At 36.4% G+C, this 24,374-nt stretch overlaps 1 protein-coding gene across 1 annotated transcript; it reads right to left on the bottom strand.

The window, feature by feature from the left end:
* Positions 1-1,022: 1,022 nt before the first annotated feature.
* Positions 1,023-23,941, bottom strand: LOC144452527 (NPC intracellular cholesterol transporter 1-like). The gene is made up of 20 exons (XM_078143629.1): positions 23,885-23,941; positions 16,167-17,447; positions 15,207-15,454; positions 14,184-14,284; positions 13,069-13,232; positions 12,315-12,446; positions 11,493-11,675; positions 10,687-10,801; positions 10,151-10,278; positions 9,544-9,684; positions 9,114-9,203; positions 6,961-7,151; positions 6,255-6,397; positions 5,458-5,581; positions 5,115-5,170; positions 4,500-4,641; positions 2,930-3,161; positions 2,284-2,397; positions 1,687-1,849; positions 1,023-1,183 (listed from the first exon to the last, which is right to left on the bottom strand). The coding sequence occupies exons 1-20, from the start codon at positions 23,939-23,941 to the stop codon at positions 1,023-1,025; spliced, it is 3,966 nt and encodes a 1,321-aa protein (XP_077999755.1).
* Positions 23,942-24,374: the final 433 nt, after the last annotated feature.

Genomic DNA, 24,374 nt, shown 5'->3' with positions numbered 1-24,374 from the left:
ACTTTTAACATTCTCCCTCATCCGGCATTGTTGGAGGTATACAATATTAACTCACTAAACATCAGTGAAACACTTTTCACAATACTATAGTAAGATCAAGTAGAGATTTATCAACACTGTTTACGCCAAATATAAAAAAAAATGTTTGTTTCCAATAACATGACCAGAAAATTGGCAAGGTAGGTCAGAATTTTATTTTATTTTATAATACTTTTAGATTTTTTAAAATTACTTCGACCATAGACCCTACATGTGTGTACCCCAAGATAAGATACTCATCAGTCACATACATACATACTTCTGTGAGAGTTTGATGAGTTGTCAAAGAATTAGGATGAAGACAATTATGCAGACTGTACTGTTATAGTAGACCTGTTTCTCTCTGGAATATAATTATTTTAAAAAGTGACAACAGATGAAGGAAAGGTATGAAGATGTACACAGAATTAGAAGTAAATTGTTACCATTTTATCTTTTTTGCTTGAAAAAAAAAATGTTTAGGGTCTGTCAGGTTATCGGAAACTACTTTTTTTTTCATGTGACTTTATTAGTGACTATATACCCATTTACATTATTGCCATAAAAATTAATCCAGTTGCCTGTTAAAACAAGAATCAGCTGAGGTGATTTAGATCCAGACAACCAAGTGTTGGTATTTAGGGTTTATGAGATCACCACAGTTGATTTGTACTGTGTATCACACTATTTCTCTATCTGATATATAGACTGTAAGATATGTCGTGTTGACTGATGTGTGAGGGCACCTCGTCACGGCGTACCTTACAGACTAATAAGATTATACCACATTTATACAATATTGCATCTAGAAGGTTCATATCGAAGTCATCACGTCCGTCCCTGAAAAGACAATAGTTGGCATATTGCCAGGTTATTACAGCGTGATTGATCTACAATTATAATCTGGAATATTTTGGTATTCATTGCCGACTGTCAATTTTCTTTCAAATACCAAAAGTTACAGCCCAAGTAGTTGTCCAAATTTTACACAGAATTATTCAATATTAAATTTTGTTTGTTCCACCATGTCCGTCCATTGACGATAACGCATGACCCTTGACCGCTTCATCTGTATCCATCCCCATATTTTCATAGGCACTCTCGCTGTCCTCACTTTGAATTTCTTGTTGTTCTTGTAGTAATTTGGCTTTATTAACAGATGGACCTACAAATATAAAAAACAACCATATTTAGTGTCATTATGAATCTACTTTTGTAACAAACAAAGTATTGGTATGAAATGATTACCTTGTACACCAATACAACTTTAATTCTCCAATGTAGTTCCACCTTTGTTGTGAATACATCATATATATATAAGGTCTTCAGTGTGGTGTGATCTCATTGCATCCATAATATAGCATGGCGAAACCCCTTCACTGATACAAGTCTCAGGGCTCTATGCGTTCACCCAACTGTTTTGTAATTACTCACTCACACACTCGGTCACTCACCCACCCACCCACTCACTCACTCAGTCATTTACTCACTCACTCATGCACTCACTCACTCACTCACTCGCTCAAGTTATCATTTCACTTAAAAGATCACAGCTGTATTTAAAAAAGATATATTTTCTCCAAATAAACATAACCAAAAAACCCGGAGACTTAGCAAGTCTTTGTAAGATATTGTAATGAAGGAAACATGGTCAGATTGTAAACTTACCCAGATAGATAAGTAGTATAGGTTGGAACATAAGACCATGAGCACAGCCAATGAGGGTAATCAGAAGAAACATACGGAAATAAAAGATCTCAAACAGCTGGGATTTAGCAAAGGCCAATGGTATTATACCCGCCAGGTTGGTGAAAGCTACACCACTAAGAATCTAGAACAAAATGTATAAAATAAAATTGAATATGTCTTGATTATGTACAGGCATAGTGAGAGTGTCATTATTTGTTAATGTATCGTGAAAACATGAAATTCACAGTTCGATGCAAACTTATTTTAATATTTGAGGGATTTGTGAAATTGTTTGGGAACATTTCAAATTCTATAGAGAACACTGACAAACCAGTCTGAGAGCTTTTAAATTAAAGATCATTATTGAGCCCCCTTCTTAGACTGTAAGATCTCTTCGTAGAGGGCGCTCCTATGACCTAGTCACTCCATGAGCCTCACCAATGACCGTATCTTGCAGTTTAAACCTCCCAAACATATGTGAGCCAAGAGAAAGATTTTTGGCTAAAACTTTTTAAATGACTTTCACGTAATGACACTTAATGAGACTAGTAGATGTACAAAGCTTTGACAACTCACCGAACTTCCAACATTCGCAACAGATTTTTCCGCCCTAGCGACTCTGGATGTCGATGTACATTGTGCAAAGTAACGGGTAATATGAGAGATGAACTCAACAGACATACCAACGGCCTATATGGAAAAAAGGAAGACAGAGAGAAATAATATCAAATCCCTGATTTTTACAGACACCTGTTGCTTGCATGACATAAAGCTGTCGGGGGTTGCTCCCCAACGACATGGTGCAAATAACATAAACTATATCTCAGCTTATTTGATAACATTGGATTCTTGTCTTGCAAATATAAAGTTGCCTTTGTTGATGAGTGTACATCCGCATGTATAAATAGTTCAACCATTAGAAGGGTCAGTAGACATACGATGGTCAAATATTTGTTCAGTGATTCTTGTGCAAGTAGAATGGCACAATAGTTGGCTTATACCATCCAAATATCTAGCCACCAGTTTTCAATAACCAGTAGAAAATGAGTGAAGGGTTACTCCAGAAATGTCAGCTCTTTTTAGACTGACGACATTTTATCTTACCTAGTTTTCAACATCAAATGGTTTACCAACAACAATATTCCAAAGATACATACATCCCATAGTATGTTACTTATCATACTTACAGATGTTACTTACCATATTTACAATAATTACTTACCATCACAAGGTTTACCAACGAGACAGCATTTAGATCAATATTCCAAAGATACATACATCCCATAGTATCAATCACAATCATTGTTATTGTCAGCACAATGCATATCGTTGATAAAATATCAAACCCAAGGAGTAGAAAGCTTACAACGAATATGGCTATAAGTGCAATTGTTAATTGGTACACAGTGTCATCAACCATGGTTAGATACTGCTCATAGTAGACATACGTCAAACTGAAAAGTGGCGAAGAAAAAACAGTTAGATGGCAAATTCTGTTGAATGCAAAAATTGTCAGACTCTATGCTATGAACATTAAACTAGTGCTTCTACTTGAAGTGAGCAAGAAGTCAATGTAAATATTCAAATTTGTTTCCAAAATCGCCATGACATTTTCAAAAGCAAGTAATTTGATTAACACTCATGCCTATGGGTTCCACTCTTCCAAGATCTAGCTAGTGTACATGTCTTAGTTAAACTATAGGGACGCTGAAACAACACATCTTGTTTGTCAACAAAAAATGACTTCATTCAGAGATGTGTCTAGGACGCCCAATGAATATTAAAGCTGAATGCCACGCCAGGAAGTAGATGTATTTTCGTTGGGTTCTGGACAGACATTTCATGATTTCACATCACCAAAATTTCCTCTAGTCGCCAAAAAACACCAAATTGAAACCATTGTTCACATCTATTGTTCTTTCAGTGACACACCATTGCATCATGGGTCTTAGCAGACATGAATATTTATTACATGCACACTGAATATTCATAACTATTTATCTGATGGAAGTATGTAAGCTCTTAGGAGTCAAGAATATTGAGTTTGTATCTAATGAATATTCATGTCTGCTAAGACCCATGATGCAACAGTATATCAGTGAACGATTAGAAGTGAAACAAAGATGTTCAACTTTCATAGTGTTTCTCGTCAATCGCACAAAACTTATGTGACTCTTTTGAAATTATGAAATGACTCTCCAGAACCCAAAGTTTATGAAAATACTTTTATTTCCTGGAGTGGTGTTCCTCTTTTTGATATTAAGTAGTTTCAAAAAGGTGTGTTTACAGACTAAGGCACAGTATGGAACCAGTACCACATTTTCAGCATATTAATCAACATGTAAAATGCACTAACATGATAATACACCCTATAACTATTTCAAGAAGAAAATCCGAGTAAACCGGACATTGGGTGATTATGTATCCATACATAAAGAGGCCTTAATAGTTATAAATAGCTGAAATGGAGATTATAACCATAAACCATGCAATAATGCATTTTTATAATGTCTTGAAATTCCTGGTGTGAATTCTACAAGTTGCTGGACATGATGCCGAAGGTTTTATTAATCATCATGGCAATAATGTAAAAATATTTCAACACGAAACAAAAAAAACTTTCAAAACCCATAAAGTTATGTAACTGCATCCGACAACACGTACTTTTATTGTAGACATACTAATGTCGTCTCTGTTGTGCAAATACTTTGAAGTTGTAATATTTTGTATAACTAATAGGTAATTTGTTGTAATATGAAAGTATTACTTTTGTCAGACTATCGATAAGTTACCTGTATGGGAAAACGTAGAAGTCTCCCCCATCTGCGTTTAGAGAGGTTGTTATGTTATCAGCAATGTGCCGAGCTTTCAGAAGTCCGTCTGTAATAGCTTGTGATGTTGTCAATACAGTGTGATAAGTCATGAAGGCCGTAGCTGAAGAGGAAATGAAAAACAAATAAACCGAGAATTATCTTGTGACATTGTCAATTATACAGTACGTATGATAAGTCATGAAAGCCATAGCCATTGCCACCATTATCACCATCATCATTGCCGTTGTCAACATCCTCCCCACCGCCACCAACACCACCATAATCATCATCAATATCATCATCAGCAGCACCAGCAACAACAACACCAGCAGCACCACCACAGCACCAGCACCCCCACTGCCATCACCACCAGCAGCAGCATCATATTCATCATCATCACCACAACCAGCAACACCACCACCACCATCAGCACCAGCACCCCCACCACCATCACCACCAATACCACCAACAACAACAACAACAACAACACCACCATCACCACCAATACCACCAACATCACCAATACCACTAACACCACCAATACCACCAACACCATCACCACCACTGACAATGTAATTTTTAACTTAGGCTTACCTGCATATGTACCATTGTCATACAACTCCACAAGGGGACCATACGCAGCTTTGCCGCTGAAGAGAAAAACAAATTATCAAATGATACTGATGACAATGCAATCTTTTGGTGAGTGAGGTTTTTAGGCCTACTGGTCTGAGAGCTTGCAGTTTAATTTGATAACTAGTTGAACATGGTTTGTCTTAAAATGATTTTGTGATAATTAAGAACGAGCAACTCATCTTGAGAAAAAATATGGAGACATTTCGCAAACCATTTGAGAACATTTCCTTGTGTTTTCTTTGTGGAAAATATCAGAATCAGTAATCATTAGTACAAATGGTAGAAAAAGAATAAATCTTACCCCTTTGAACAGTATAAATTCGGGTTATCCTCGAGGAACCACGGTAGATATTCTTCAAACTGAAGCACCGTCGGTCGTTTCCCTCGGTCTTCAGTCGGTAAACAGGGCTCACAATTAATAAATGCTATTGGACATAAAATATATTACCTTGAAAATTAGTTGGCCACATAAGTGAAACAATTTAGTGCCATAAAGTGATGTAAGCTTGGTTGGATGCATGTGTACAAACTGTGTATACTTAAAACAAGGCGTCATGACAGTTCAGTGGTTAGAATGACAGAATTGTAAATCTACTAGTCAAATGGTTAGAATGACAGAATTGTAAATCTTTTAGTCAAGCCTCGCCATACCTATTTGTTTCTGAATAGGCAAGTTTGAACAACCCATGTGCCGGTGTCAATCTGACACTCACTATGACAACTATTCTAATTGGCTTTGATGGAGATAAATAATTAACAGTGTATAAACAGTACATGAATTGAAAGAAAGATAGCAATGTAATAGAAAGACTGGCTGCATCATTGCTGTCACATAAACTTTCTGTAGAAATGAGGCAGAAAATATTACTTGAGCCTGTGATATTAAATCTAATCCTGTTAGGTTTGTATTTTGGGGATCAAGGACATTTAAGGCAACATGAAATAGAAATGTATAAATTAAGATTTTGGACCAATCAGGTTGTGATTTTTAGTTTAAATTGTCATTGTAAAGCCTTAGTTTCAAACTTTGGGCAATCAATGTTATCATGTAATCCCATTTCAATGAAAAACACATTGACAGTTAAAATTATTACTTACGTTCATAATCAGCGGGGCAGAACTCGCCTACATCTGGGCCCCTTACAAATTCTCGACAACATGGTCTAACTGGGGATATACTTGGAGTTATCCAATCAAAGTAGTCATCAATCCATGACATAGCCGGAAGAGTAATGGTTGTACTGCAAGATAGTAAACAAAAAATGTTCATATGTGTTATATAGGGGGTTTATATACATCAAGATATATGTCGTATGTCTATCTATACACACATGCACACACACAAATATACATACATACATACATACATACATACATACATACATACATACATATATACATACATACATACATCCATCCATCCATCCATCCATCCATGCATCCATACATACATACATACATACATACATACATACATACATACATACATACATACATACATACATACATACATACATACATACATACATACATACATACATACATACATACATACATACATACATCCATCCATCCATCCATCCATCCATCCATGCATCCATACATACATACATACATACATACATACATACATACATACATACATACAACACACATAAACAAGCAAACTTAGAAAGAAATATAGAGATGGGGAGAAAGAGCAAGACAAAGAGACTAAGGAATGGGAGAAATGCACTGAAAAAGACTGACAGAAACATAGAGGGGGCAGATATATTTGCCACTTAACCACATTATTAAGACTTACAAGTCAGGATCTTGTGCAGCGAAGTAAATTTGTTGTGTAAGTGAATCTTGATTACAGCCAGCACTACCACATATTTTGTTTTGTCCAGAGATATGAGAATAATTATAGCCATGTACTACAACGAAATAGACTGGGGAACCAACACTGAGGTATGAACCTAAATCAGTGAAGAAGTCTAACACATAGGAATCCTGTGGAAAGATGTAAAAATTATTGTTAAAGCTATACCCAAACTAAAATTGTAATTGTTCAACAAGGTAGATTACTCAAGTGGGTGATAGAAGTATTTTTGTTGTATGGATATAAACACTGGAAGTCTCCATAATGTAGACTCAATCATGGAAGTCTAACAAACACATGCTGGAGAAAAGACAATCCTTTCTGACACATGTAAATCAAAACAGATCTTTTCAGCAGATAAATTATGAGTGCTGCATTGTGGCATTTTGTCTATGTTAACTTACTATACCATGCTTTCCACAAAATATGCTGTATGTAATGTGACATTTTGTGTATGTATTTACTCTACCATACTTTCCATATGTTGTATTGTAATAGTAAAGCTAATTAACGCTAAGCTATCAGGAAGGCTTCCCTACTGTGGGTGTATAACCTTACATCTTTTTCTGACCGCAGGCTAAACAGCTGCCGCTATGGTCAGCTCATCATATATAATAACAATATAATGTATGATTACATCAATGTTTGCTGACAGCTTATATCAACACAGGGAACCTTACATACCCCTGTAACAGTCACATACCCAAGACAGGCTTGTGCACATAGCTGTACCAGCTCAGTGGAGCCACAGGGAACTGTACCAGCTATGTGCACAGTATCCCTGTAACAGCTCTGACCAACACACTAGGTGTAACATACCTAGATTTGACATGTGTAACTGGTATGCCCACATCAATGTAACATGGATGTGAAAAATAGCAATGCTGCATAGCTTTTTACAATATCCATGTACAAGAGCTTTTTCCCACAGCCATGTACCAGCTATGTTAGCATAGCTGTAACATAGGTATTTCCCATAGCCATGTACCAGCTATGTGAGCAATGCTAGTCAGATATGAACAAAAGGGTTGTTACAGGGTATTATTACTGACACCATAGCTGTTACATATATGTGCATAACTGTGTGCTAGGTATGTAGTACACAGCTATGGTACTGGGTTGTGTATAACAGTCATGGCACAGAGGCGGTATTCCACATCCATACAACAGGCATATTTTTCACAACCACGCTTTGAAAAAATATACCCTGTAACAGGACTGTGAGGCACACAGCTGGTACATAGCTGTGCTCTTCTTCCTAGCGCTAGGATGTGCAAGGTTCCCTGTGAATGCCACAGTTTTAGTTCATGTTCATGCATCTTTATAGCCGAGCATTAGTGGCAGTTGGCATCAATCAATTGAACTATTTAATCTGAATAGATATCTCAATCTGGAACTGTCTATCATTGCTGTATATTGTATTGTCAGTGTGAAATAAATGAGTACAAATGTGGCTTGTATATTCAATTAATTTCACATATCAGTAGGCTTTCTGAAGTTCTTTGTACCAGTTGTCCAATTCTTGTAAGCCAGACCACTTTTTTTTTCGCTGACATGATTCATATACCATGATGGGATACAGAGTTAAACTCATACACCATGATGAGATACACAGTTAAACTCATATACCATGATGAGATACAGAGTTAAACTCATATACCATGATGAGATACATAGTTAAACTCATATACCATGATGCGATACATAGTTAAACTCATACACCATGATGGAATACAGAGTTAAACTCATATACCATGATGAGATACAGAGTTAAACTCATATACCATGATGAGATACATAGTTAAACTCATATACCATGATGCGATACATAGTTAAACTCATACACCATGATGGAATACAGAGTTAAACTCATATACCATGATGAGATACATAGTTAAACTCATATACCGTGATGCGATACATAGTTAAACTCATACACCATGATGGAATACAGAGTTAAACTCATATACCATGATGAGATACAGAGTTAAACTCGTATACCATGATGGGATACACAGTTAAACTCATATACCATGATGAGATACACAGTTAAACTCATAAACCATGATGGAATACACAGTTAAAAGTCTTACCCTAGGCATGGATAGGGATGCATCGAGACCAATCTGAATATTACTCATCCACACCATACAACAACAGAAAAATCCAACAAAGAGAATCATCTAGGAAGAAAAACAAAACATGCATTAAAAACTATATGGAAGACATGTATGTGTGTGTTGTGTGTACGTTTTGTTTGTGTGCATTTGTCTGTCTGTCTGTCTGTATATGTATGTATGTATGTATGTATGTATGTATGTATGTATGTATGTATGTATGTATGTATGTGTGTGTGTTTGTCTGTCTGTCTGTCTATCTATGTACTATGCATGTGTCTGTCTCTGTATCTGTGCCTGTTTGTCTCTTTCTCCTCAGCTCTCTGTCATTGTCATTGTAAACGTTAACTAATACCCCGACTAATACATGTCCATGTTTGGTTAGAATGAACACATTAAAACATACCATGCATGCACGGACCCATTTATTAACAAGAAATGGTGCATAGTATTTCTTCATAAAGCCTTGCAGTAGTTCTTTATGCTCAGGTTGTTCGTTGGATTTCGTTTTTGGTGGAATGCAGCAACAGATATCAAATCGCCCACCCTGTGTGGTTAGAAAGATAGCAACCAAAACAAAACAGTTTTAGTCAAAGCTAAACGAATAGCCCATTAGGCATTACATATACAAAAAAATTGACTTGATTTATATTTTCAACTGTAGGCAAAGAAGACTAGATTACAATGTGCGTGTGTGTACAGAATAATTCATTTGGAAAATTTGAGAAAAAAGAAAATAAATTACTTGTACTGTTAAAATAATGTACTAATATTGAATACAAATACAATACAGATGCCGAACCACAGTAAAACTCGTTGGTATAAGTCCAAAAACCATTTAGCGAGTAGTCTCGGTTACCCAGACTAATGCCGTTGAGGGCTCCACCCACCTATATATGGAGCCCTCAACGGCAAGAGTGTGGGTAACTCGAAATAGTGACTGCAAAACAGTCTACAAATCATTTTTTCCCTGTACGTTCATAATCAATCCAACTATGTTTTGAAAAGCTTACTTCCTGTCGTCTTATATCCAATACCATGAGACCAACAAATGCTGATATCAATAACATGAAATCAAACAGAACAGCGAGACCGGCGTAGAGGGCGAACGTCCTTACAGCAGGCATCGTTGTTAGGGCACCTTTAACGATAATGAATGGAGATTATTACTATTAGACCGTTTATCTCACATCATTTTGTTCTTATAAAAAAAAAAACAATAATATCAATAACAACATTGTTAGTTTTTATAAGACGTTTTCCCTCGCTCTCGCTCTGAAAATCGCGTCGTAACTACACATTACACTGACAAACTCGGCCAGTGCAGCGGGGATGATATCGAATTCGAACCGACAATCTGTAGAGAGTTTAATTCCAAGCAGACCTCTGTAATATTCAATGATCACTACCCCCTGTTCTACACTGAGACAACAGTAACCATTCAGTGATCATGACCTCCTGTTCTGTTTTCTAGGTTAAGTTTTTGCGGCATCATATTGGTATGCACTTCCAATTGAAATAATAATTAATTCTGAACTAAAGTTCTTACCTAAGAAGAATGCCACTGATTCAGATAAACTGCACAGTATCATACTGGGGCCGACATTTCCAAGCACACGACCAATATGTTCTTCACGACTTTCGCCTTCTAAACGCTCACAGCGCTGTGTGAGGGAAGTAAAGGATGAATCTCGAATAAATCTCCACAAGTTTATTCATTTTATGCGGGAGTTAATAAATAACCTTATCGTTGTTGTCGTCGTCGTCGTCGTCGTCGTCGTCGTCGTCGTTGTCGTCGTCGTCGTCGTCGTTGTTGTTGTTGTTGTTGTTGTTGTTGTTGTTGTTGTTGTTGTTGTTTACCAGATACAATTTATGTTCTGTATACTATTTATACTTGAAATTATTGAACACGTTATCACATTATTTTAAGTTTGGGCAGGGTCGATGAAAACTGCCAACACATAGTTTACAAGGAATAGAACAACTGACATTACATTAAATTGCAATGGTCCTCAACCCCCCCCCCCCCCCCCCGTGTATCTGTGTTTCGTTAGTGTTGTCCCTCTACTCCTGTATGACTGAAGCCCTGACGAAGGCTCACTGTGATTGGCTAGAAAAATATTGGCATGAACATATCTGAATCTTTTGTACGTATTGAAAATGAAGTATAGCCCGTATGCTTTCCAATCATTGGAATTCTCGTGCTTCATCACGTGGCCCCCATCACGCGAGGTTAGCAGCATAGATTTAACTTTTGATATAGAGGACTCATACGAGCCAAAATCGACAACTTTACCCCCTAAAGTTGCTTCTTTCTTGGCGGTGTATGACTGGGTCCTGCAATTCTAGACCTACCTGATAATCTAGCACGAAGATGAACATCATATCAGCTCCCACCGCCAGTAACAAGAATGGAACTACCTCAATAATGATCAACGTCGTCTCCACACCTAAGTAACCATAGATACCCATGGAGGCAAAGACAGAACAGAGGATGAGGAGGATACCACCCAAACCAAGTGTTACCTTGGAGTCAATCTATGACAAGGAAATAGAGAACAAATTCATACTATTTATAAACAAATAGTTACTTAATGTATGTCAGTTGACAGCCATTGCGATAAATTCATATAGGACGGCTATATACCACACAGACTCAAAAATGATCCAACACCAAACCATTTCAACTCAGCCAACCACTTCCTTGTCGACGTCACTGGACATAAGCGATAATTAGTATGATGGATTGGGTCTATTGAGGCAGCTCTGCAAAGCCTGAGCGAAACGTCTTGGTCAGAAACACTTTACTGTTTATTATCATATCCTGCGGTATAGAGCACTGTCTTAGCAGATTGATACTCACCGAGTTATATATATATATATATATATATATATATATATATATATATATATATATATATATATATATATATATATATATATATATATATATATATATATATATAGTTTTGGTAGTACTGGAACTCTTTCTTGGTTGAAAGAGTTCCAGTACTACTCTGCCACTGCGGTATAGAGCACTGTCTTAGCAGATTGATACTCACCGAGTATCAATATATATATATATATATATATATATATATATATATATATATATATATATATATATATATATATATATATAATGCATATGTCTCTCGAATTCGATACTATACTCACAAGTAGCCGTTTGTCACATCTATAGATTTCTCCCAGAGCTATAGTGATGTAGCAGAAAATGAAGACATAACTCAATACGATAGTCATGATATCGGCCTGACTCGCACGAATTAGCTCATCCTCAATTGAACGCTGCAAAAGAAGTTTGCAATCAATATCTACATTAATTTTATACACAGACACGGACACAGACACAGACACAGACACAGACACAGACACAGACACAGACACAGACACGGACACAGACGTACACATTGGTGTTCCCTAAGGCAGTATAGTAGGTCCACTCTTAATCATCACTGTGTGTATTACTAATCTGCCACTAAACATAAGAACAAAATAATGTAGACATGTCTGCTGACAATACCATCATTAATGAAAGTGGTGTTCAACTATGCGTAGAAATTCGCTGAAACTCGTACACATTTTACAAATTCTTCATTCAACCACACATTAATATTGACTGCACTGTCTAGGGTAACGCTTGCAATATTGCACGTCATTGCAAATGATTACGGATGATTCGCAAACAAATTCCAAAATCTGCACCACTTTTTAGCAGATGCAGAATTATGACTGCACAGAAAAGAGTCACCTACAGAACCAGTTGCCTGGTATCGGAGGAATCCATAATTCGACACCTTACCTATATAACTGAATCCAGACTGTATAAAATGCTATAAACCCAAATGTAAAACTATATAAATTTGTTGAAGTTACAATGTAAAGTTGAAAGTTGTGATGATGAACCTACCTCAGCGTAGTAAGACATCGACATGTTAGTGTTATTCCATGCCATTACAACATCTAGGAAAGCCGCTTCCCAAACCTTCACTTTGTCTATGATTTCGTCATTGTCAACGTAATTATCGTTCAAAAATGTCACCAAAATTGCGGTTGCATTGTTGTAGAGAGAATCTGTGAAAGAAACACAATTTTTTTTTGTAGTAAACGAAACATCCTCACAGGATTTCTTGTTCACCTGAAGGCGTCCATCTTTTAGATTCATATTCTTGTACGATTGTGTATTTATTAGCATAGAGATGTATGGTTGTTGTCATTCATGGCGTTGGGGGTAATGTTATAAATTGTGGTTATGATGGTCGTGGTGATAGAAGGAATTGACAACAATGATAACGTTAATGCTGGTGGTGATAATAATGTGACAATTGAAATGACGAAGGTGGTGCCGGTGCCGATGCCGGTGGTGGTGGTGGTGGTGGTGGTGGTGGTGGTGGTGGTGGTGGTGGTGGTGGTGGTGGTGGTGGTGGTGGTGGCAGTTGCGACAGTGACGATGATGGTGACGACAATGCAAGCGTTGCTTTGGTGGCAACGATGTTGATGACTGTTACTTAGTATAATAGCACCAACAGATGACTGGGCTTATGTGAAACCATCGGAATGATAAAAAAGACATGTAATTGGATAGCACATGTAACTGTAATTTCTGATAACGATTATTAACAAAGTAGGCAACAGGTGTCATTTTAAACACATCTTTCTACCCAATTACAGCGAACCATCCGCAGAGCTGTACATTGTATACACCCATTAGTGTGTTGTTAGTTATTGTAGAACTTGCAGTAAAACTGTAATGTTTTGATAACAGTAGTGACACTACGTGCAACCCATAACACCAAAGTAAAGCATTTTCTGTATGTACCACAATCATTTATAGCATCCATATCAACTACAACCCATAACACCAAAGTAAAGCATTTTCTGTATGTACCACAATAATTTATAGCATCCATATCAAGTACAACCCTTAACACCAAGGTAAAGCGTTTTCTGTATGCACAATAATCATTTATAGCATTCCTATCAAGTACAACTCATAACACCAAAGTAGACTGTTCAAAGAGTTACCTTCAAAGCCGCCAAGACACGTGTAGGCGTAGTTTGGACCCGAGTATTCACCCATACACGAATCTGCATACGGTGTAGTACACTGAACCGTATTTGGGGATCTAGACAAATGATATAAAAGACAAGCTTAGCTTATTTACTGAATCTCTATGAAATATGGATTTGTCGTCACACCATTCTTTGTCTCGGTTATCGTGACGTCAGGCGTGCACAAGATAAAACTGGTCGTGTCTCTTATTTACTGGTGATGTAATAAGATGAAAAGTTGAAGACATTTCCTTTCGTTTATACCACGGTATATGATATGGTTAAGAAAGTTAAAAATTCCACTTTTATGATTGCTGTTCTTGAAACACTGGAATAAAAGAGTTTCTGAGATTCTTTATTACGGAATTTCTTGAACTAGGTGATACTAGAAACTAGGATGAGCCTTTCGTGACGTCATCAAATATCTGCAGGTATTTTGACCAATCACAACACCGAGGCTTGTCACATGTTAATTTAGAACTTAAAAACAAGAATGAACTATGTACAACACCTCTCCCCTTTGGGCGCCCGTACCTAATTCCATGTTTCTCATTGTAACACCCTAAAAATGATGGATCGGTCGGTTGATTAACTTTTTTTTAAAGTTATAAAAAAAGTAAGTGTTGTGGTAGTTTCAAATTTATTATCTTGCTTTAACAGTCCAAACTTACGAAAAATGTCGATTTCATTACATCTGAAAATAACAATACGCTGCCGGCTGTTTTCTGAATGACTAAAAACCACGATTTTGCAGCTGTAAAATTGAGAACCTGGTAGGATAGAGGGTGCAACGTGAATGCTTTAATCCTATGCGATAAAACAAAGACTGCAATGGGCTGATCGCCGCGCTAGGGATTCGGGAACTGAAATATACGAGGTCGCTGTGTCACTATAGGTCCATGCCATGTAATAATTGCTATGAGCACAGAGTGGGAAAGTGCTGTGTTTAAAAAAAAATCAACATTGTTATTATTTTTATAAAGATTTTCAGCTTACTTGACACAGTATTGGAAATGGTCTCTATAGTCAGCTGGGTAATCCAGTGTGTTGCCCATTTCGTCTACGTAAACCACTCGATCAAGTTTGGCGTGATCATTTTGATAATACTGCAGTGGGCTCTGTATCACACACTTCAGAATTTCAGGCTCCATAGCCATGTAACATATGTCTTCTAGGGTGAAGAATTCTTGGTCTGGTTCATACCACACTGGCATGTAATTCAGGTATTCTTGTAGATCAAGTACCTGGCAAAAACAAGGCCAATCTTGTTATATTGGGAAGATATTTTTGTAAGCGTCCGTCCGTCTGTCTGTCTGTCTGTCTGTCTGTCTGTCTGTCTGTCTGTCTGTCTGTCTGTCTGTCTGTCTGTCTGTGTATTCTGTCTGTCAGTCTGTCTGTTGTCTTCTCTGTGTCTGTCTGTCTGTCTGTCTGTCTGTCTGTCCGTCTGTCTGTCGTATGTATGTATGTATGTATGTATGTATGTATGTATGTATGTATGTATGTATGTATGTATGTATGTATGTATGTATGTATGTATGTATGTATGTATGTATGTATATATATATATATATATATATATATATATATATATATATATATATATATATATATATATATATATATATATATATATATATATATATATATATATAACTCGGTGAGTATCAATCTGCTATAAGACAGTGCTCTATACCGCAGTGGCAGAGCGTAATAGTTTTGGTAGTACTGGAACTCTTTCTTGGGTGTAACGACAGTTACAACCCAAGAAAGAGTTCCAGTACTACCAAAACTATATATATATATATATATATATATATATATATATATATATATATATATATATATATATATATATATATATATATATATATATATATATATATATATATATATATATATATATATATATATTTGTTGTGTAGTGTACCAGTTAATAGACGTATGTACAATCTTTACCTGGTGTAAAAATTCGTTGTCTAATACTGGTCCAAAGTTCTCGTGTACACCGTTTGGCCAGGTTGCATAGACCGAACTGTTGTGATTAGGTGCAGTGATAATGACTTGAGATACACGCCAGAATGGTTGAAAATGCTCGTCATAGTAATTCTTCTCTGCTAGACAACGACTATCGTCGGATACCCACAGATCGATTGGATCCACAGTTATGATTATAAACGCGTTCCCACATGCACAGATGGTGACGGCTATGAGAGCGATCACTATCACTTTTATTGGGTTGGTAGTGACGAAAACACCCCATCGTCGAAAGATTTCACTCATGTTTTTATGCATCACGTAACCAGCATTTTCAACACAGTTCACGTCATCCTCGGTCACTACCAGTTTCTTGTTTTCATCACCACTCCTGTTCTTATCCTTAACCATTGTGTAGTAGAAGATGAGTAGGCCTATGTATACAACCACGAAACAACAGAAAACCATGATCATAACGAACAGAACGCCATCTATACCACCGATTTCCCAGGGCTCCTCTTCAGCTGGCCGATCGAGCGCAGCTCCGCATGCTATGGTACAGTCTTGACAGCTGCATGCGTAAGTAGTGTTCGAGGGCGAATCATTGCAGGGTATGATGGGCTTATCCATTGGTTCAACACCATGCCCAATCTCTGTACCATTTTCAACCATAACATAACGTAATCGAAATGGCGTGATACCATTACTTGGACTGCCCATATAATCCAGCCATGCTTCTGGTGTACACTCCTCTGCCGTGTATCCACCACACATTAACCCAATGACGGGGGAGTTGGTCGACGGAAACAACACTTCATTACACGAGTAATATGAACCATACCCATTTCTTTTAGAAATGAAGTAATCGCTTTCCAAAAGCATAGTTAAGTTGGTCTCGACGTCGTAATAAGTACGTGAGTTATTAATGAACAAGCTTGTGTCAGGACTACATGTTGACTCACAATACAATTGCATGAAGTTTTCCAAACATGCTGGACAACGGGCAAATGCTGTCTGTATAAAAGCCGTAGATACTTGTAATGTTTGCAGCTGTAAAGTGTCGCAGCATGTATACGAATTCCCCTCTTCATAGTATTGGGGACACAGCTCGGCCAATATGCCCAAACCAAGGGGTTCTTCAAGACGTATCGCAGGACCATTATAATGACAAGGAACTGTTTTGTTTGTTTCTGGACTAATACCACACTCACTATACCACATGCAGTACCCTTCAGAGTGAATGTAAGGATATGAAGCCGTTACCTGTGGAGAAAAAAAATATTACATGAGGTGTGTGAAAACTTCATCTGAGGTTTCAAACAGGGTGTCCCGTAGTTCGGGTCACCCTATCAAATGCTCAGCATTCCAAACAAGACAAAAATGTATAAAGGTGACACCGTTGAAAAAAAATATTTAGAAAGATATGCACCCCTTATCTTTATGAATAGCTCACAAAGACACTTAGATTATTCAAATTTAGACTTAAAGTCTTCGAGTTCCCAGTATTAAAAAGATCATTTTGTGCTATTAAAGTACATTCTTGTAATAACAATTATCGGCAATTGCTACAAATCTGAAGTGTTTTGGAAGATCTTACATGCTTCTAATCAAGTTACAGTACTGTTTCAAAAGTACACGCCAGCCTTGAAACCTTGAAAAATGTTATGTGCAGGTATCAGTTCTCGAGTCTTTTTGCTTAGGGCGGTAAGTAAGTAATATCTACAGGTGGTTCCCATGTCATTTTACCTAGGTTCCCAAACAAAATTACCACAGACTCTATGTGGAAACACTGCCATTAATTTTAACCCTTTGGAAGCGAAATAGAAATGGGTCTACATTCCCATTGGGTTGACCTGGTCCACCGGTGTTATTTACATAAATGTACTAAGTGAACTTTTCCAATATGTTTTTAATTTCCAGCTTTTCCAACTTCGAATTCATCACACTTCTACAAAATCCCCATCCATGTGATGTAATCTTCTGAAAAGAAACCCTGATTTTGTTTAATATTAATACAAGTCATAATTTTTAAGAAGTGGATATCAAAAAACAAGAACATAATTTTGTTTCACATATATAATATAGTGTGTAAGATTCACTGCGTCAAACCGCTCTGTCCGACGATGGTACTGACCGATGTAGGGGATGCCACCACACTACATGTCTTAACACAGGGAGCTCAGGCTCAGTTAGTTGTACAAATACAAATAAACAAGCAAACAAACAAACAAACAAAATACAAACAAATAAACAAACAAATAAACCGATAAATGAGTAGATATATAAATGAATACACAACAACAAACAAACAAACCAACAAACAAACAAACAAGTACTACCCCCAAATAGTCACCAATGGAGATCTCCGATGGTAGCTATTTCATGGGGGTTGTCAGTATTTATTTATTTGTTTGTTTGTTTGTTTGTTTGTTTGTTTGTTGTTGTTGTTGTTTATTCATTTTTATCTACTCATTTATCGGTTTGTTTGTTTGTATTGTTGTTTATTTATTATTTATTTATTTATTTATTTATTTGTTTTTTGCTTGTTTGATTACTTGTTTGTTTGTATTTGTAAACAAATCTAACTGAGCCTGAACTCCCTGTGGTCTTACAGTGTAAGATAGGGCGTTTTACAGTGAAGAAAAGTTCAATATATTAATAATCTAATTAATGACGTCATCTTATGATGTCATCATAATTTGCATATAAGTACGCTTGAACTCAGAACTTGAACTTTTGAATGACACCTGAGAAACGGGGGGGGGGAGACGATTCTCTTTCGACTGCGTACCTCTATAAGTAAGCTTTGTTATTTCATTTTGTGATTCGATCGTATAAACACCAACAACGTGATAACGAATATGCTAATTCTAGTCACTAGCACTATTGTGTATCAATCTTCGTTATCGCGATGTGACGTCATTGCGGATGATCTATGAGCTTTGGTTTTAGGTCAAATGAGGTCAAATGTATGGGTTATCTTCCTTATCACAACAGATGAGGTGGTCAATTATCAGTCGTCGTGATTCAGATAACCGTTATCACTATCGATCAGATTAAAGTTTGCTTTATTAGTCAACGTAGTGATTGGTGGATTTGATATCTCATCGTCTGTGAATTTTACATGCGAGCCACCTGAATCTTTTCTCTCCTCCTTCCCCCTCCTCCCACAGTTCTCACCCTGAATTAGTACGCTGTGATGGCAACTTGAAGGTTTCCAAATTATTCACTGGGATTATATTACTCATATCACTATATGCACGAGGATTACATGGGGATGGGGGTGGGGGGAGTGATGAGGTGAGTACGAGAAGTACTCACATAAAATTGTTGAGGTTACCAATATTTACAGATGAAAACTTCTGTTTCTTCAACGTCCATCATAATTGCTCTAAATCTAAAATGAACATCTTATCATGTGACCACGCGTCATAACGCGACGTCACGGTGCAATAGTAGAGTTGGCCATAACTGTTCATTGATGATGGACTAAACATTAATATTTATCGTTTGTTTTCAACTATGTTGTTTTTGTTTCATATATAGATATATGTTACTCTAGTTTGTTGATGCCAAACATATTGTTGCAAGACCCTAGCTAATTTTCTATTATTGACATCTAGAACTGGTTTGAAGTGGTCACGAGTACATCGTCATTGGTAATTTGAACCCTGTGTAGAAATGTTCATCTCTAAACTCGGGGTTCTATGCCATATTGGCTCTCAGTGGTGCATCCTTTTCAATCAATTTAACTTATGAACATATCTTTATTATATTACACTTAATATACCCAAATAAAACTGTCAATTTTCTAGATGGTTGCAATAAAGCTATATCTGATCTGATCTGATCTGATCTTATCATATCATATGTTATTAGCTGAATCACTTTTATCGCCTGAATTGTATACGCCTCCTTCTTGGGGACATTTTAGATGCCCGAAGTGCCGCGTCAAACCGGCGCAAATTCTTTCATTCCCACGATAGTGTGGTTTCAAATGATATATCGTAATGCCCGTGTCTCCGCGTATAGTCAGTGTACGTGATATTTACTTGATTTATCTATTTGCATTTTAGTGAGCAACCGCACACACTCAAATTACTAATGTTGAGACAAATACAGTAACATAGCGATGTTAACATACATGACCTGTCCGTTTGAAGGAGCTCGTCCATTTTGACTATTTGTACAGACTAATACACGATAGAACAACTGGTGGACGTGTATACTCGATAAAGTACATTGCGTGGACTTTGGATGGTTGAATGAGACTGACCTCGGACTTAGAGACATGATTGTCTTTTTATTCAGATTGTACGAATCATTCAATTGGTGACGGTGTCAATGTTTGCATTGCACAACACCCTAAATGACGTCATCAGTCCACTGACCGATTGCGCAAATTGTTGCTAAACTACAATTTTTTGTTGAACTAGTTTTTTTTTCAGACTGTCTCTATTTATTGAGCTATTTTGTGGTTTGTGGTTATCGTAATAACGACTATAACACTAAAGTACAACCACAAACCACAAAAACGACTCAATAAATTTGAGATAAGCGTCTGACACATGTCATCCTGCCCACCGTATGTAAAGCTAGCAAAACAATCCCCTGTTAAAATTAATACGTTTTTAATGTACACATTTGGGAAACTCTAAAGTAAAAGTCTATATAATTTGTAAAAACATGTCAAAACCTCAAACATTGTCTAAAATATCAAGTCTGTGGATTTCAATTTGATCTGCGTCTCATATAAAAGTTATATCTCCAGTGCGCGATTAGTTTCATTGGCGGCGCTGTTCAAGTGTCAGGGTCAGTTGTTGAATGTACCAAAGACCGGATCAAAGATCTAAGGTTATAGTACATCGGATGATGTCACAGTACATACATGGCGTGAGATATGCGTTGATCTAATTAACATTTATTTAAAGCTAGCCGGATGTATCTCTTTTCAATTGATTTTCAAAAGTTATGGTGCAAACACAATCACAACGTGAATATTACGGTTTGTCAAATAAATGTGATAAATTAAGAAAATAAGAAAATAAAGTAGAAGCAATTTAATAACTTGAATCAGAATGTCCCTGGCTCGACAGAAATCTTACTAACATTGCTTCAATTTATTGGCTGGTGTGACAGAACAAATTATGTCATCGGATCGTTAACTTTATAATCTTAATACCAGGATTGAGTTTGAGTTCAGTTAATTGCAAGTGGTAACTAAATGTACATCAGTATGTACGATACCGGGAATACCTTATAAGTATGCATCCTAAACTACGCCCAGTCACGCGTAAACGTAAACCCAGCTTGTGAATAGACAATAGTTATCATTGTCAGAGATAACGAAAGCACACGAAATACATGTCAACATTACTACAGAACTAAATGTTTGACCTTACTAGTATCATGTTGTGAATGTATGACAAGGCCATCATTTCGTACCTCATACATCAAATCTTGTACATGTATTTCTTAGCATTTTCAGAAATCACCATCGTTTCAAGGCGATGGTTCATAACCGCCGTGTACAAATTTTAAATAAACCATTCTAAACGGCTTTCTGGGGATACCTTCAACAACAAAACATCGAAGTAATCTTGATATAAGTGTGATTATAACCGAAAAAACAACAAATAGCTAAACAAATATAAATATGTATTTTAGGAAGGGGAGGGAGAGAGGGAGGGAGTGGGCGACAGGGAGACTTTTGAACAGACTAATTTTCCACCATTATATATATATATATATATATGTATATATATATATATATATATATATATATATATATATATATATATATATATATATATATATATATATATATATATATATATATATATATATATATATATATATTAATTTGTTACTTGCAAAAGAAATTTAATAATATCGCCAGGCTATGGACATGGACTTTGGTCCTTATGAGTGATCTAGTTGCAGAGACAATGATGAGTAATCAAAATGTGAGAAAGAAGCATTGGAATTTTTCACGTTGATAAACGTTTGGTTTCATATAAAAACGTGTTCAAACTATTATTTCTGAAACACATTAAAATATAAATCGATACGACATCAATAACATGCAGTATTGGGACATATATTTACTGTGTACTCAGTACTTCATGTTGCTATACTATCGTAAAAGTAGTGGTCGTGAATCAGCAATTTTCTAAAACTTGGGAATTTTTAGATACCGTTCATACCAGTTTGAGATTCACTTTTTACTCATGTACTATTTCAATATTTTTTATAACAGTTAGTGACAGTTAAATATATGTGCTTAGGAGTATTATTGGTCATTACTTTGTCATTGTTACTGTTATCGTTCATCTGGTCCACACACAGTTTGGGTTCTAATCTGCCGTCTCTCTAATCGCAATTATTATATAAGTATGTTTACATCATTCTACACAAGGTTTCAAATTGATAACAACAACAAAGTTGAGTTAAGGTCATCTATTGTCTCGGCGTTTAAATATCATAACAGTTCCCTTTATTGATGTGAAGAATACAATGCCGTCATCACTCAATTATCTTTTGGGAATCTAATTTGAAGTGTCAACGGAGTTTTCATCCGAACCACTGTGACGTCATCAGTTCGGACGAAAACTACATAGTCGCTTGAAAGTAGATTTTTTTTAAATACTACCAAACCAGAAAGACTATAGAGTTTCAACTGGGCGTACGCACGATGTTTGTGGGTTTTTGAACATCTAAACACCAGTTTATTTTGCTACAAATTACACAAACAAAATAAAGGCACTGAAAGCGCACACGCTCATGAAATGTTACATTTTATCTCATTGTGAATACAAATAAACAATTCTGAGTTCGAATCTTCCTTGTTTCATCTGACAGTGATGTTGATTTGTGTTCACAGTAAGATAAAATGTATCCTTGTATATACTAACACGCTATAAAGTGTCTGTATTTTGTTTTATGTATGTGAGACATAAACACTGTGTTGGCTAAATGAAACTCTATAGTCACTCTGGTTTGTTAGTAACTTTATCTGTAATTATATCCAATGGAATCCAGCATCAATATTCTTCTACGTACTTTAGTGTACAAGTTTTTTTAACCTCTTTCCGCCATTTATATACATGTATATGTATATATATATGTGTGTGTGTGTGTGTGTGTGTGTGTGTGTGTGTGTGTGTGTGTGTGTGTGTGTGTGTGTGTGTGTGTGGCCAAGCTGTGACATGTACATCTACACTTTGTATTTGTATGGTTCTGTGAAATATTAACGATCATATTTCTTCGACAATTACCAAAATTTCATCATAAGTTATTTTTTATATTTGTTCAACAACGACGACATTTCTCAATTTGCACCTAAGCCTGGTCTGTATATTGCTGTACTACTTCCGAACATACGTTTGGTGACGTGCCCCCAAAAGATCATCATATACAGATGTTTAACGTCTATTAAGCTTACAGCAACGTCACGTAAAATAAATAAATGAAGTATTTACACAAACAAATTATCTGACTTGACGTAGCAAGAGTTTCAATCTGAACAATTTAGTTGTAAAAATTCTGTCTTCATCTTATTCCCATTCTTTGCATCTGTTGTGGGAAGTTAAAATACAACAACGACAACCTCACCTATCATGTTGCTACGGCGTGTCCTAGATTACATGTTGTGACGCATTCACCGACACCCTGTCAGTTTGAACGAAATACACACTCACCTGTAGGTTGGTAAAACAACAGAGCACCGCCACAACAAACAACCAATACCTAGCCATTTTGGTCTGTGGGGTTAGGATATATTGATGAAATATCTTAAACTATAAAATTTCTGTCGTCAAATCTCTATTACATGGACGACAGGAACAATCATGCAACCGTCACGGACAGGGATGAGTCCAGCGAAGGGGGGCAAAGGTAGAACAGAGATAACGATGAAGACACTGATGCCTTCTGACATGATAGTCCCTCAACCAATCATAACAGACGATCCATCAACCAATACTGCAATATATTACATATTTCACTTATTAACCTAGAAATGGGGCATCCATTCTGACCAATATATGAGTATCTTATCAAAATGCAGTAATTATTAAACTAAACATATCACGTGATAGGCTGTTGTCACCTGAGACAAGATGGTGTGATTTGCGATCGACCTCTACCATAGGTTGATCATCTGTCGAACAATAAATGCAAACAATCACT

This window comes from Glandiceps talaboti, chromosome 22 (assembly GCF_964340395.1).
Source record: "Glandiceps talaboti chromosome 22, keGlaTala1.1, whole genome shotgun sequence".
NCBI lineage: Eukaryota > Metazoa > Hemichordata > Enteropneusta > Spengelidae > Glandiceps > Glandiceps talaboti.
This window is presented reverse-complemented; position numbering and strand designations above follow the sequence as displayed.